Raw genomic sequence first — 13,855 nt, 5'->3', positions numbered from 1 at the left:
AAACCAAAGACACAGCTTGGAACCTTGTCCTCTGGGTGGGTGCAAACCCCTTCTCACCCCCCCCCCCCAACACCATACAATGAAGAGGATGGGCCTCGAGGAGCTGGCACCGCGTGTTACAGGTGCCACCGCACGACCGCCTCTCCTCGTGCCCACCCTGCAGCCCCCCCCATCCCTCCCCACCGGGGGTTTTAACAATCGACACGTGGGTTGGGATGCATTTCCACGCACGGACCCCATATCGTGGCTCTGCTCCCCCGTACCCCGGAGCTGCAGTCAGCTCCGGGCTGTGGTTCCTCCCCCTTCAGGCTGCGCCACCATCGCTTGCGCTGAGACAAAGGCAAAACCCGCACCCCCCGCACCGCACCCGTGCCATCCCACGCAGGAAAGCCGCGTTGTATTTCACAGCCGCGTCCGAGCCCATCCCGGGGACGCGGTGGGGACGCGGGGCTGGACTCGAGGCACCGCTCCGAGCTGCTGCAGCCATTTACTCATCACCATTTAGGGGTAGATTAAAAAATAAATAGAAACGTTCTCGCCATCATTCGAGACATAAAAACCACCCCCGGCATGCGGTCCCCGCACCCCTGAGGGAAGCACAGGGGGTGACCCCAACCCCCGGGGAGGGGCAGGGGAAGATTTTGGGGTGCTCAGCGCCCAGCCTGGATGTCAGCTGGCCGCAGCTGCCGCTCGCCCTCGGCCAGGAGGATGCGCATTGCTCTGTGCAGCATGTGGACGCCCATACGCCGGCGCCGGGCCGGATCCCAGCTCGCCACCACGCCGTAGCAGTTCCCCTTCCGCTGGTTGGTGACGGCACGCAGCCCTGTGGGGTCAGGGTCAGCACCCACAACCCCGGCACCGTGCTCTCTGTGGGGTCCCCCCTTAGCACCCGCAGCCCCCTACATCCCTACAAAGTCCCCACGGGGTCCCGTTAGCACCCACTCCCACACATCTTTTTGACAGGAGATCATTTCGGGGCACTGTGCCTCAGCTCTCCGTGTGCCCCAGGACAGGATGCATCCACACAAGAGTGAGGACCCCCCCCCCCCCCCCATCCCCTGCTCACCCAGGGCCTCCAGCAGGCATCCCTCCCGTGTGTACGCCTCGGCGGGCACGCTGCTCTGGAAGCAGTGCAGGGAGATGACGCCCAGCCCGCTCGCCCAGATCTCCAGGATGCGCCGCACCTTGGGACAGCCCTGCGGGACAGCCCCACACCTGTGAAGCCTCTCCCTCCCCCGTGTGACCTGCCCCACACCCGACCCCTTCTCACCTTCCGTGCCCCCATGCGGTGCTGGGTCACAGCCTCAGCGAGGTGGTAATAGGGCCGGGCACGCGTTCCTTTGCCCACGTAGAACACGGCACCAACAAAGGTCCTGAAGCACTCCGCGGGGCTCAGGCGGTGGCAGCGCAGCGGAAGGTCCCGGGTGGTCCTGGGGGGAGGATGCAAAGCCCAAAGGACCTCCAGATGTGGGGCCCACAGCGTCGGGGGCCGCCCAAGAGGCAGCACAGCCCTACCTGGGGTCGAGCAGGAGGTAGTTGAAGCTGGCTTTGAGCAGCCCCTCGCGCCAACGCCGGCTCCGATCGGGGCGGTCGAATTGCCGCACCAACGCCATCTCATCCTCAGTGCAGTCCGGGATACGCCCGGTGCGCAGCGCGTCTGCCAGCTCAGGGCTGTGCCCTGGGGGGGGATCGGGATCACCCTGAGCCCCCCAGCACTATGGGGATGGTGGTCCCCAGCACTCACCTGCCGGGCTGCGGCTCAGCTCCTCCAACCGCCGCAGGTACACGCGCCGGGTGAGCACTGTGATGGGCCCCGGGTCGTGGCCCAACGCCCGCAGCCTCCGCAGGAGCGCTTCGTCAGAGAGCATCCGCAGGGACCGCACCTGGTCCCCGTCCCCAGAGCTGGTGGCCTCAGCTCCGGGACCGTGTGACTCGGGGGGTGGCCATCCCTCAGCTTCCATGGGGCGGTGGGGGATGCAGCCTGTGCATGAGCGTGGCAGTGGTGGGGTCCCTGGCTCCGGTACCCCAGGGTCGGTGGCAGAAGTGGAGCCCCGAACATGTGATGGGGAATCCTGGAGGTTGGCAGTACCCCCAGGACCTGGCAGCACCACGGAGCTGGGAGAGCCCCGAGCACCTAACGGGGAGTATTGGGGGGTGCTGGGACCACCAGGACTCAGCAGCACAGTAGGGCTGAGGGAACCCCGAGCATCTGACAGAGGGTTCTGGGCACAGCCGTGGTCCCCAGGAGCTAGCAGCACTGTGGGGCTGGAGCTGCTGGTTTCTTGGGGGGAGCTAGGCTGGCTGGGGGTCCTGGGGAGGATCTGGGTGTCATCTGAGGACCCCGTGCTTTCTTCATCCCCACTACTGAACACGTTCTCAGCACTGAGGGTGATGTGGTGCCCTGGGGTGGTGGCAGGGTCCCTGAGGACACCCCTGGGTGCTCTGACCCGGGGGGGCCTGTGGGGTTTCTCCAGGCTTGCATCGAAGAGGGAGGAGGAGGAGGAAGAGGCACTGAGCCTTGCTGCTGAGGCCTGGAGGCGGCTCTTGGTGCGGGGGGTGATGTGGCACAACTGGGGGGGCTGCAGCCCCTGCGAAGTGACATCCCCTGCAGTAATGCCAGCCAGGCTGCAAGGGAGCTCCAGGGTGTGGGAGGGGGAGCACTCAAGGGTGCAGTCCCGAAGCAGCGCAGGAAGCTCCTCTACAGCCGAGGGGCTGTGGGGGGGCAGCTCCCACTGTCCTGCTGGGGGGGGGGATTTTCCTGGGCACCCCCCGGCCCCGCTGGGCTCCAGCACCTCCACTGCACTGATGAAGCACTCGCTGTCCTCACTGCTGTCCCCACAGCAGTCGTGGCCTCTGGTTCCGTCCTCCAGCTCCCCATGGTCTCCACTGCAGGGCAGGGGCTGGGGGGGGCTCCTGGCCCTGGGCTGCAGGGAGCTGCACACCCCCATCCCTTTCAGGGGTACCTCCTCAGGCTCATCCCGAGCCCAGAGCAGAGTGCTGGATGCAAGGGGCACAGCTGGCCCCCCCGGGAACCACGGAGCGAGGGAGGAACCCAAGGGTGGTTGAGCACAGCATGGGGGCTCCCCCGACCCACAGCTGCCCCCCAGGCCGGGTTCCTCCAGCTGGGACACACGGGTGCTGCTCAGCAGCCCCACATCGCTGCAATCCTCAGTCAAGAAGGACAGTGAGCGCCGGGGTCCCTGGGAGGCTGGGGATAGAGAGAGGGCTCAGTGCTCAGCAGCCCTTCAAAACAAGCCCGGGTAGGGGGAGAGGGAGGAGGGGGAGAGGGAGGAGGGCTCACCCTCATTTTGGGCCCAGTCCCGCAGGAGCTGCACGCACAGCCCGTGGCCCTGCTCCAGCGCCAGGTCGATGGCTCGCTTCCCATCCTGCAGGGAGGGGACACCGCTGCTGGGTGCCACCCCCACGAAGGACGGGGGAGGGGGGGGGGAGGGGGCTCCGAGGCGCCGTCCCCAGCGCTAACCTGGTCCCGCAGCTCCGGGTCCCCCCCGTTCTGCAGCAGCAGCTCCAGGCACCCGCGGCTCCCCCAGGACGCAGCGATGTGCAGCGGTGTGAGCCCCTCGACGGCCCTACACCACCGGTGGGGGGATGGGGGGTGTCACCACCGCCCCTCGGCGGCTCCGCTCCCCACTCGTGGAGACCTCCCCCCCCCAGGGCCTTTACCTGGCGTTGGGGTCCCCGCCGTAGCGCAGCAGCAGCCGCAAGCAGCGCACACCGCCCGCAGCCCCCCCCGCAGCCCCCAGGTGGACGGCGGCGAACCCTCCCGGGAGCAGCAGGTTGGGGTCAGCCCCGCGCTGCAGGAGGACCTCCACCGCCCTGCGGGGGGACAATACGCGTTATAAGGAGCAAGGTGGGGGGAGGGGAGGGGGGGGATCACCAGCCTTGCACCCCACCCCCAGCCGGTCCCCACCAGCCTTGCACCCCACCTTTCCCCCACGCTCAAGCCGCGGCCACGCAGCAAAGGGGCGCAAAGCCTACACCTCCACCGCAATTCTCGGGCTGCTGCAATATCCCCCCCCCCCACCCCGGCTTGCACCCCCCATCCGTGCCCCCCATCCGTGCCCCCGCTTACGCCTCGCGCCCGCCCCGCAGCGCCGCGCACAGCCGCCCCGCTCCGCCCCGCGCCATTCACGCCGCGCTGCGCACGCGCCTTCCGCTTCGAATTCCCCGCGCGCCGACGCTGATTGGCTGCCGAGGCGGCCAATAGGAGCACGACAAGGGCTGCCCCGCCCTCCCTCCCGGCGGGGGGCGTGGCCACAACCGCAGACCTGCGGTACCGGTACCGCCCAGTGCCGCCCAGTGCCAGCACCACTCAGCGTCCCCCAGTCCTCTGCAACAGCCCCACCCAGTGCTCCGCACCAGTACTGCCCAGTGCTTCCCAGTGCCCCGCACCAGCACCACCCAGCGTCGCGCTCCAGCATTGCACACTGCCCTACAGCGGCACCACGCAGCGCTGCGGACCGGTACTGCCCCCAGCGCCTCCCAGTACCCCCATCACCATTTATCCCCCCCAGGACGGAGCGGTGTCCTCACCCCCCTCATCCCATCACGGAAACCACACCACCAGCACAGCCGGGCAAGAAAACACCTCTTTTTTTTCCCCCCCCCCCATTTCCACAGCGGGTGGTGGCCCTGGGGCGGCCCCCTCCCCAAATCAGACGGTGGCCTCCACCTCGGGGGGCTCGTCCCCCTCCAGCAGGCTGTACGCCGCGTGGCTCTGGAAGGGCCTTTGCAGGGGGTGTGCCAGCAGCTTGGCCATGCAGTTGTGCAGCTCCACCGCCGGCCCCGTCAGCGTCACCTCGTACCTGTAGTTGGTGCCCTTGGTGTCCAGGCTGCCAAAGAAGGCGTACAGCTCCTGGAGGGCACAGAGTGGGGGCAGCAGGGGGGGGGTGGCACAGCGTTGTCGCCCCCCCACACACACACACGCACACACTCTTCCCCCATGCATACTTTCCAGCTGGTCTCATCCTCTTTCTCCTCTGCCCCGTTGTGGATATAGACGACGTCGAAGAAGAAATAGGGGCACTGCAGCATCTTCTGCAAGGAGAGGAGAGCAGACAGCTCCGTGTGCATGAACTGGTGCTCTACCCGGGGCGGGGGGGGTGGGAGGGGGTCCCTACCTTCATCTGCTCTGACACAGAGAACTGGGGCTGGCAGCCAGGGCGGCCCAGCACCAGGATGGTGCGCACCACGTAGGGCGGGGGGATGGTCTGCACGTTGTCGGTCACTGGCAGCTCGATCTTCTGCTGGCTGCACCACCACGCAGAGACTGAGCACCACGCAATGCCCTCCCCACCCTGATAACACCCCCGGGGGCTGCTCTGTGCTGGGAGCTTCCAGCCCCGAACCCCCCCCTCAGCGCTGCCCCCCAACTGTGTGGACTCACATGAGGTTGAAGAGCCCGTCCAGATCTGCAGCACAAGGTAAGGAGCGGTGCTGACACACAGAGCCCTCCCACCCCCCCAGAACCAAACCCACCTCACATCAGGGATGCAGAGGGATGGGACAGAACCTCCAGAAATGCCATTTGGTGGCCGTGGAGGAGCTGGCATCGCACCCATGGCACGGCCTCAGCTGCACCAGGGGCACCACGGGTCTCTGCCATCTGCAGGCACGGGACTGGGGCCCCAAATATCAGCGGATACTGAAGGATTTGCAGACGACGGTCTCCAGGTCGTAGAGGCAGCTGCAGACCTCACGGGGGTCTGAAGTGAACCCCGAGAGCTGGGAGAAAGTGGGTGAGGGTCACAGAGCCATCCCATCCCCATCCTGCTCCCATCCCATTCTGTCCCCGTGCCCATCTCCTCCATCCTGCCCTCATCCCCATCCCATCCCCGTGCTGCCCCCACCCCACCCCCACTCACCCACGTGGCGTCGTTGTTCACCACCACCAGGGCGAACTCGTGGCTCTTATCAATCTTGTGCTTCGTCCTCACAAACATCTCAATCATCTTCTGCGAGATGTTCAGTGCATTGGTCTTGGAGCTGCCAGGATGGGGGGAAAGGGGAAAGGGGGCACAGCGCTCAGCAGAGACCCCCTCCCCTCCCCTCCCCCTCCCAGCCCCACCACTCACCCATTGAACGACTCCAGCTTGGGCAGAGCCATCTCCTCGGCCAGGTCCAGGCAGATAATCTAGGCAAAACCCCCACAGCTGAGCCCTGAACCCCACGGCTGAACCCCCCACATCCCACCCCGGGGACCCCCGGCCGCCCCACATCACTCACCACCTTCTCGGGGCAGTTCACCCGCGGCGTTTTCACCTGCACCTCGGGGGGGGGGTGCGCGGGGCCGGGCCACGCGGTGCCGTCGGGGGCGGCTGTGCCCTGCGGGCTGTCCTCGCTGCTGGCCGCCTCCCCCTCCCCCTCGCTGCGGTTGCCCACGCTGCTCTGAGCGCTCAGCGCTCGGTCCTCGGCGCCCTCGGGATTGGAGCGGGTGCGCGGCCGCTGCTCCGGAGCTTTCTCCTCCTCCTCCTCCGCGGCACTGCCCGGCCCCGACGTGTCCATCCCGCAGCTGCGCTCCATGGCACTGCGCTGGGGGGGCTGCGGTGGGGGGGAGGGGGGGGTCACTGCACCCCCTGCTCCGTGCACCCCGTATCCGTGCGCTTTTCGCTCTGTGCACCCTCTGCTCAGCGCATCCCATACCCCACGCACCCTCCGCTGCGTAAGCCATACCCACGCACCCCCAGCTTTGTGCACGCACCCTTTGCTCTCTGCACCCCCCCCTCGTCCCGCGCCCCACGCTCGTGCCCCTCCCCCCCCGCTCTGTACCCCCACGTCACGCACAGACCCCCCCGCTCCCCTCGGTACCCCTTTACTCCGCTCTTACCCTCTCCCCTCCGCCCGAACTCCGCCCGCCGCAACCCGGAAGCGGCCCCGCGCGGGGGCTGCTGGGAGTTGTAGTTCTCCGGGCTCTGCGTGGCGCGTGGGGTCACCGCTTCCCCGAACGCCTGTGCACCGCCCTCTGCAGCCGTGCAACGGACCCTGCACCCCCAAACAGCCATGCACACTCACCCTGCAACCCCCAAAATCCGCTCACACTGTCCCGCACCCACGCGCGGCTCCTCCTGAGCTCAAGGACGCGGAGCAGAGTGCGGGCTCCCGGCTGGGTCCACGGGCACTCACGTGCGCGAGAGGGCCTGGAGTGGGGCCGTGGCACCGTGGGGAGGAGTGGGGTCTCAGGGTGGGGATGCGGTCCCCCAGAGCCCCCCCCGGGGCGGCCGTCACCCGGCGCAGGGCAGCGCAATAGTTAAGGACAGGATGCAGCTGAGGAAGAGGAAATGGCGCCGGGAACCGGAGTGGCCAAGGCCGGGGCGGCCCCGCGGGGCCCGGACAGCAGCGGGATCCGGACACGTCGGGGCTGAGCCGTGGGGCCGGGTGCGGGCAGGAGCCGTGGGATGGAGGAGGCAAGTGGGGTGTCCCGAGAGCACGAGCTGCTGCGGGTCCCCAGAGCTCATTCTTCATCCCCATCTCTGTCAAGCTTCATCCAGCGGTGCCCCCACTGCACCCCAACATGCACGTCCTCCCCCCCCTCCCCCCCGCACCCTTGTGACCCCCGAGGGCCGTGCTGGGAGGAGTCCCCTCTCCCCACAGCGCTTTGCAGTCGAGCAGCTGGACGAGGGCAAGGACAGGGATGAGGATGAGGATGAAGATGAGGACACAGTCGCACTGACAGATGTGGTCCGGCTGCACCGGCGCACCCCAAGCAGGTACCAGCACTGGTGGCTGCGGGACTGGCCCCACACAGACCCCCACGGCACTGGGCCTCTGCCCCACAGGGAGGAAGAGGAGCGACCCCCCCAGGACCTCTTTGCCGACCTGCAGCACGCCGTCAGCTCGCTGGAACGTGCCGTCTTCTCCCGGCACCGGCGCACGGCGGCACCGCCGGCGGAGTGGGTACAGGTGGGGCAGCGCGGCACGGGCAGCCCCACGCCGTGGGGATGAGCACTGCCCCACCGACCTTGTGTCCCCAGAGCCTGCAGGAGCTGCAGCGCGTGGCGGGGGCACAGCGGGTCCCCGGGCGGGGTGAGGGGCTGCTGGAGGTGGTGGAGAGGAATGCAGCACTGCGGGCGGCACTGGGACACCGCGACGAGGAGCTGAGAAGCAGCACGGATGCACTGCGGGCGTTGCAGGGGGAGCGTGAGCGGCTGCAGGGGAAGGTGGGAGTGGGGCAGCGCTGGGGGGAGCCCCACGGTTTGGGCCCCGGGTTCAGCACGGTGCTCACTCAGGTGTGGGAGCTGCAGGAGGCTCTGGCCGGGATGGAGGGGACGCGTGGCACAGGGGGTGACACCGTGGGGCTCAGCGGTGCTCCAGGGCCAGGGGACACTGAGGTGAGTGTGGGGCAGGGGGGGGGAGTGGGGCTCCCCGTTTAGGGGATCCCTCCGCAGCGCTGTGCTCTGCACGCCCCCTCTGCAGGACCTGCCTGGCTGCTGCTCGAGCTGTGACGATGCTCAGCCCCACAGCTCGCTCTGCCCCCCACCCTCGGAGGGTGAGAGCCATGAGCGGGAGGAGAGGGTGCAACAGCTGCAGGGGTGAGTCCCCCCCCCCCCCCCCCGGACCCCAGGAACTGCAGAGCACCACTGGTGGGGAAACTGAGGCACGGGGCTGACGGGGCGGCCGTGCACAGGCACATGGAGAGGCTGAAGGAGGTGAACCAGCAGCTGTCGGCCGCTCTGCGCGACTGCAAGAGCGATTCGGAGCAGCTCAGCATGCTGCTGGGGCAGCACGAGTCCTGCAGCAGTGCGCTGCGCCTGGCTCTGCACTGCAGGTGGGGAGGGGGACGGGATGAGGATGAGGATGGGGGGGGGGGACAGCCCCAGCACTGTGCTGAGCCCTTCTGTGTGCAGTGAGCGCTGCGTGGACGCCTACGCTGCGCTGCTGGAACGGACGTGGGCCAAACTGGGCAGGGATGGGCACGGCCACGGGGATGGTGAGCGCCAACCTGGGGGGTGTGGGGGTGCCAGGGGCATCTGTGGGGTGCTGGGGGGATGGAGGAGGGAGGGGGTGTGAGGAGCGTCGAGGGGATTGGGGGAGGATACTGGGGGCATGTGAAGGGGGTGTGGGCATCCTGAGTGCTGAGCACACTCTGGCCGCACCACCTACCCCGTTCCCAGGAGCCACGGGGGAACGGAGCACGGCACACAGCTGTGGGTCCAGCCCCACACAGAGTCCACAGCTCCCGGGCAGAGCAGAGCTGAACAGTCAGGAGGAGAGCGGGGCCATCTCCTGCCCAGAGCCACGCAGGTACCCCATCCCCATCCCAGGGGCGATCCCAAACCCCGTGCCCACCTCACTGCCACCACATCCTCATCCTCACAGCACCCACGGGGCGGAGGAGGGGGCCCTGCGCGAGGCCATCCGCCGTCTGCGTGCCGAGCAGGCGGCCGTGCAGGCGTCCCTGCACCACGTCCCCACGCCCACCAGGACTCCATCCCACCTCGGTGAGGATGCCCGTGCCCGTGCTGAGCGCGCTCTGCGGGATGCTCGTGCCCTCCTGCCCGGCTGGAGGCGGCCGGACAGAGCCGAGCTGCTGCGGGAGGTGGCGGAGCTGAAGGTGAGCACAGCCGTCGGGGTCCCCCCCCCCGCCCCCTGCCGGGGGAGGATGACAGGGGGAGGTGGTGGTGACAGCACTGCTCTGCCAGGAGGCCATGGCCGAGCTGAGGACGCGGCTGCAGCTGGAGGAGCGCGAGAAGCGGAGCCTGGAGATGCTGGCGGCCGCGCAGGGCCCGCGGGGAGCAGCGCTGCTCCTGGTGCTGCGGCACATGGAGCGGGAGCGGGGGGCTCAGAGCCCCTCCAGCACCTCCAGCAGCAGCGAGGAGGTGGGGGCTCCCTGCGTGCCAGGGGCTGCCCGGTGCTGACCCCCCCCCCCCCCCCACCTCACTCTGCTGACCCCACTCTCTCTGCAGGACTGCCCGAGTGCTGTGATGGGAGCAGCAGCACCGCAGCGCTCTGTGGACCCGGAGAGGACGGCTCAGGAGCTGCAGCGCACAGCGGCACGGTGAGGGCCCCCCCCCCCCCGGCCCCGGGAGCACTGCAGCACCGTGCCGGGCACTGCCATGTGTGCATCCCGCAGCATCCAGCAGCTCCACGCCCGAGCACGGGCCCTGCTCCTGGCCCTGGAGCAGAGCAGCGCCGTCAGCCGAGCGCAGCAGGAGCAGTGTGTCACCGTCACCAGGGAGCTGTTCCACGCTCACAGGTGGGAGAGGGCATCCTAAACCACGGGGCTTCCCTGGATGCACACTGCCCTGCGCCCCACAGTAACGCTGCACCCACTGCAGCCTCTCCCCACACCCCACAGTGACACCATTCCCCCATCCCATCCCCACACCCCATGGTCACACCGTTCCTCTGTGCCATCCCCACGCCCCTCAGTGATGCTGTGCCATCCCCACACCCCGCTGTGATGCTGTGCCATCCCCACGCCCCGCTGTGATGCTGTGCCATCCCCACGCCCCGCTGTGATGCTGTGCCCGCAGTGCCCTGGCCCTGGCGTACCGCGGTGCCCGGCGCAAGCACGCAGCACAGCTGCAGCAGCTGGAGGAGCGGGCGGGGGCCATGCAGCAGCAGCAGGAGCAGCACATGCAGGCTCTGGCACGACGGCTGCAGGCCCTGGAGCAGCGTGCGGCCGGCGGGGAGACCTGCATTTAGGGACAAGGAGACACTGATGCTCGTGGCTGCGGTACGGCTGTGCTGGGGGGTGGGCCGGGGGGGGGGGTATGGGGTCGACTCGTTCTGGTAACAAAGCTGTCCCGTGTCCACGCCCCTCTTCTCGTGGCCTCCCCCCCCCCTTCTCGCGGCCCCATGGTGCAGATGAAGCCGTTCCCTTCGCCCCGATGCGGGATCAAAGGTGACAGTGGTGGCCCCATGCATATTCAGGAGGAAGAGGAGCAGTGACCCCGCACGGGGTCGGGGGGAGTGGGGCAGGAGGCGGTGATGGGGGCCCGGAGGGAATGGGGTGAGCGTGGGGGGGTGGAGGGAGAAAATGCACGTGGGGCTGCGGGGTGTGTGGGGCAGTGGGGAGACAGAGGTGTGGGGCCGGGGGGTGGGGGAGGGCTGCAGCACCCGGGGGACGTCCCGCAGTGGAGTTCAAGGCTCAGCAGATCGATATCCAGATGGCGGGTGGGCAGACGTCTGCAGGGGGTGGGGCGGGAGGCAAAGGGGGGGGGGACACACCAGGGTTTGGGGTGCAAGGTGCAGATGTTTATATGCATATGTTGATGTATACAGAAAGTGTATAGGAACACGTTGATAAAGATCCCTTGGAAGAGCTCTTACGGGTGGGGGGATCGGGGTGGGGGGGTGGGGAAGAGCAGGAGCTGGGCTGTCTGCACCATGGGGGGGACACGGCGAGGTGTGCTGGGGGGGCTGCAGGGACAGCGGGCTGCAGGGACACACCAGTGTAGGGCAGGGATGCACGACCAGGGATGTGGGGCTGCACAATGGGGCTGTGGGACTGCTGTCTCGGCCGGGACCGGGCCGCCTCGTCGGGGGGGGGTTGGGGGGGGGTGGGGGGGGTCGCTGGCTGTGGTGTGGACGGACTGACCCACGGGTTGAAGGTCAGGGCTCTGTGCTCAGACCCCTTTTCAGATTCAAATGCTCTCCCGGGGGCTTTGTGCCGGGGTCAGGCTTCACCGAGAGCCGCGTGAAAGGGTCGGGGCGTTCGGGGCAGCTTTCATGTCCCCGGTGTAGGGGGGAGGGGGCACAGACAGAGCCCCCCCGCAGGCTCGAGCCGCTGCCAGGAACGGGTCAGCGGGACTCCATCACTTCACCCCCAATCCGCAGCTCCCCCAGGATTGCCCTGCGGGCCCAGGTGGTGGTTCGCAAAACACGGCCACCCCACGCCCTCCCCCTGCCTCTTTCCCCCCCCCCCAGGCGCCCAGGGTACCCACAAAGCCACGGCACCCCAAGAGCAGGACCTCAGTGTGGGGGGCTGCAGCCAATCCCACAGAGCACGGGGGCTGTGCTGGGTTTGGGGGGGGGGGCGCAGGGCTGGGATCTGTGCATGGCAGTGGGGAGCTCTCCATGGGTGCAGCAGGATGTGGGGGAGCGGGTGACTCCTGGCCCCGGGGAGGGGTGGGGGCCGGGGGTGTGGGATCTGATAGCCCCAGGAATGCAGGGCAGGGAGTGGCCCTCCCCGTGGGAACAGAATGGGGGGGTGGGGGGGGGTGAGGAGGAGGGGTTGGGGTCTTCCCTGGGTGTCTGCACAGGCCTGGGGGGGGGGGGCAAAACTGTCTCCCCATGAGGGGTTGTGGGGAGCAGGGCTCCACGTGCACGGGTGCGTGCATGTGATGAAGGTGCAGACCTGCAGCCCGTGGTACGGAGCCCCGCGACCTCTCCCCACGGCAGCACCCCCACCCTGGGGGGGGAATGGGGCGGGAGATGGGGCTGAGAGCAGGGGATGGAGAGGAGCCTCTGCTCTGCACATGTGGGGCTGGGGGGTCCCCCGCTGGGTCCCAAAAGCAGGGATGGATGGACAGATGGACGCTCAGTGCTGGTGCCCACCAGCACGAGCCCTGGCAGCGATGTCGGTGTGTGTGGGGGGGTCCGGGGGGGGGGGGATAGGGCACGGCTGCACCACGGCTCTGGTGCTGGGAAATGGGTCAGCGATGGCACTGCAAAACCCAGTTCTCATCCTCCGGATCAAAGGCTGCAGGAGGAGGGGGATGGGGGGGAGGTGGGGGGGCTTTTTGTGCGGGAGAAGCAGCGGAGCAGCGCGAGGAAGGAGGAATTCCTCCGGAGATCAAACGCCTTCGCCCACTGGACACCAACGTCAAAACAAACACGGCTCCCACGGCGGGGCCGGGCTTGGGGGGGGGTGGGGGGGGGGATCCGATTTCCTCCTTTGTTCCTGGATTATTATTTTTGCAGGGGGGCGAGGAGGAGGGGGAGAGGCAGGGAAAGGGCCATAAATCACCGTCTGACAGAGGAGAAAGGGGCTGCGGGGATGGCCGCGGGTGGGGGGCACCCCACCCCAACAACCCCCCCACCAACTCCCCCCGACCCCCCCCCCACCCCCGGCGGCCCCATCCCGCGGCCCCGCAGCACCGCCCCGTGCACGCAGGTACCGCGTGAGCGCGGATCCCCGCAGCCGGGAGGAAATGGAGGTTTTATTTATGGCCGGAGCTGCCATCCGTCTCCCTCTGCCGCTCCGTGGCCTCCGCTCTTCGCTTTATTTATTTATTATTGCTTCTTTTTTCATTATTTTTATTACTATTTTCCTTACCCAGGCCTTCCTCCCTTCCCTTTTCCTTGAGGGTTAGGGATGCTGACCGTGCCAACCCGCGCCTCCAGCCCCGTTCCCCGCGGGGTCCGACCCCCCCACCCCGGACCCCCACGAGGTGTGGGTTTCCTTTTGGGGAGGGGGAGGAAGTTTGGCCCCAAGGTGAAAGGCGAAGGCGCGGCCGTGGGGCCGTCCCGAGGGCGGTCGCCTCTGCGTGGAGTTTATTCCTTCGTTAATCATTAACCGGGAGCGGCCCCGCGGGCACCCCCAGCCCACCGGATGACGACGACGAGAGCTCTCGTCGGGCTGGCTTCATTAGCTTCGTTAATTAACCACGCGACGACCGCGTTCTGTAGGGCTGCGTGCAGCTCGGGACCCCATGGCTTCAGGAGCCCCCACGGCCCCATCGCTGCGTCCCCCCCCCGTCCCGTGCCCGTCCCCGCGCCCCTTTGCCCTGTCCCCTTTCCGTTGCACCGTGTCCCCGTCCCCATCCCTTTGTCCCCTCCTCTCCTGCGTCCTTCTGCCCCCTCCCCAGCTCTGTCCCGCTGCCCGTCCCCCTCTATCCCCCCCCCGTGTCCCCGTCCCCTTCTGTCCCACCGCGTCCCCGCGCCCCTCTGCCCC

At 68.1% G+C, this 13,855-nt stretch overlaps 3 protein-coding genes across 3 annotated transcripts; 1 reads left to right on the top strand and 2 right to left on the bottom strand.

Annotated features, from left to right (window-relative positions):
* Positions 1 to 468: 468 nt before the first annotated feature.
* On the bottom strand, positions 469 to 3,842 carry ANKLE1 (ankyrin repeat and LEM domain containing 1; the record flags this gene model as incomplete). The annotated part of the gene is made up of 8 exons (XM_065748817.1): positions 469 to 823; positions 1,067 to 1,196; positions 1,271 to 1,430; positions 1,516 to 1,678; positions 1,745 to 3,208; positions 3,302 to 3,386; positions 3,482 to 3,587; positions 3,682 to 3,842. Coding segments are annotated over 8 exons (2,442 nt in total), but the record flags the coding sequence as incomplete, so codon positions are not given.
* Positions 3,843 to 4,653: 811 nt separating this feature from the next.
* BABAM1 (BRISC and BRCA1 A complex member 1) lies at positions 4,654 to 6,897 on the bottom strand. The gene is made up of 9 exons (XM_065748709.1): positions 6,845 to 6,897; positions 6,244 to 6,549; positions 6,093 to 6,151; positions 5,883 to 6,003; positions 5,664 to 5,742; positions 5,405 to 5,429; positions 5,139 to 5,268; positions 4,969 to 5,055; positions 4,654 to 4,873 (listed from the first exon to the last, which is right to left on the bottom strand). The coding sequence occupies exons 2-9, from the start codon at positions 6,538 to 6,540 to the stop codon at positions 4,673 to 4,675; spliced, it is 999 nt and encodes a 332-aa protein (XP_065604781.1). The 5' UTR covers positions 6,541 to 6,549; positions 6,845 to 6,897; the 3' UTR covers positions 4,654 to 4,672.
* Positions 6,898 to 7,412: 515 nt separating this feature from the next.
* On the top strand, positions 7,413 to 10,687 carry USHBP1 (USH1 protein network component harmonin binding protein 1). Its single transcript, XM_065748656.1, is given in 13 exon segments — positions 7,413 to 7,434; positions 7,437 to 7,543; positions 7,546 to 7,927; positions 7,930 to 8,174; positions 8,244 to 8,345; positions 8,431 to 8,546; positions 8,642 to 8,782; positions 8,862 to 8,944; positions 9,129 to 9,568; positions 9,657 to 9,833; positions 9,921 to 10,012; positions 10,088 to 10,210; positions 10,491 to 10,687. Coding segments are annotated over 13 exon segments (2,202 nt in total). The 3' UTR covers positions 10,663 to 10,687.
* The last annotated feature ends 3,168 nt before the right edge of the window (positions 10,688 to 13,855 follow it).

Source organism: Cyrtonyx montezumae, unplaced genomic scaffold, assembly GCF_038088225.1.
Source record: "Cyrtonyx montezumae isolate F1298 unplaced genomic scaffold, pur_monq_1.0 scaffold_51, whole genome shotgun sequence".
Classification (NCBI taxonomy): Eukaryota; Metazoa; Chordata; class Aves; order Galliformes; family Odontophoridae; genus Cyrtonyx; species Cyrtonyx montezumae.
Note: the sequence above shows the minus strand (reverse complement) of the source record. Positions and strands in the feature narration are given on the sequence as shown.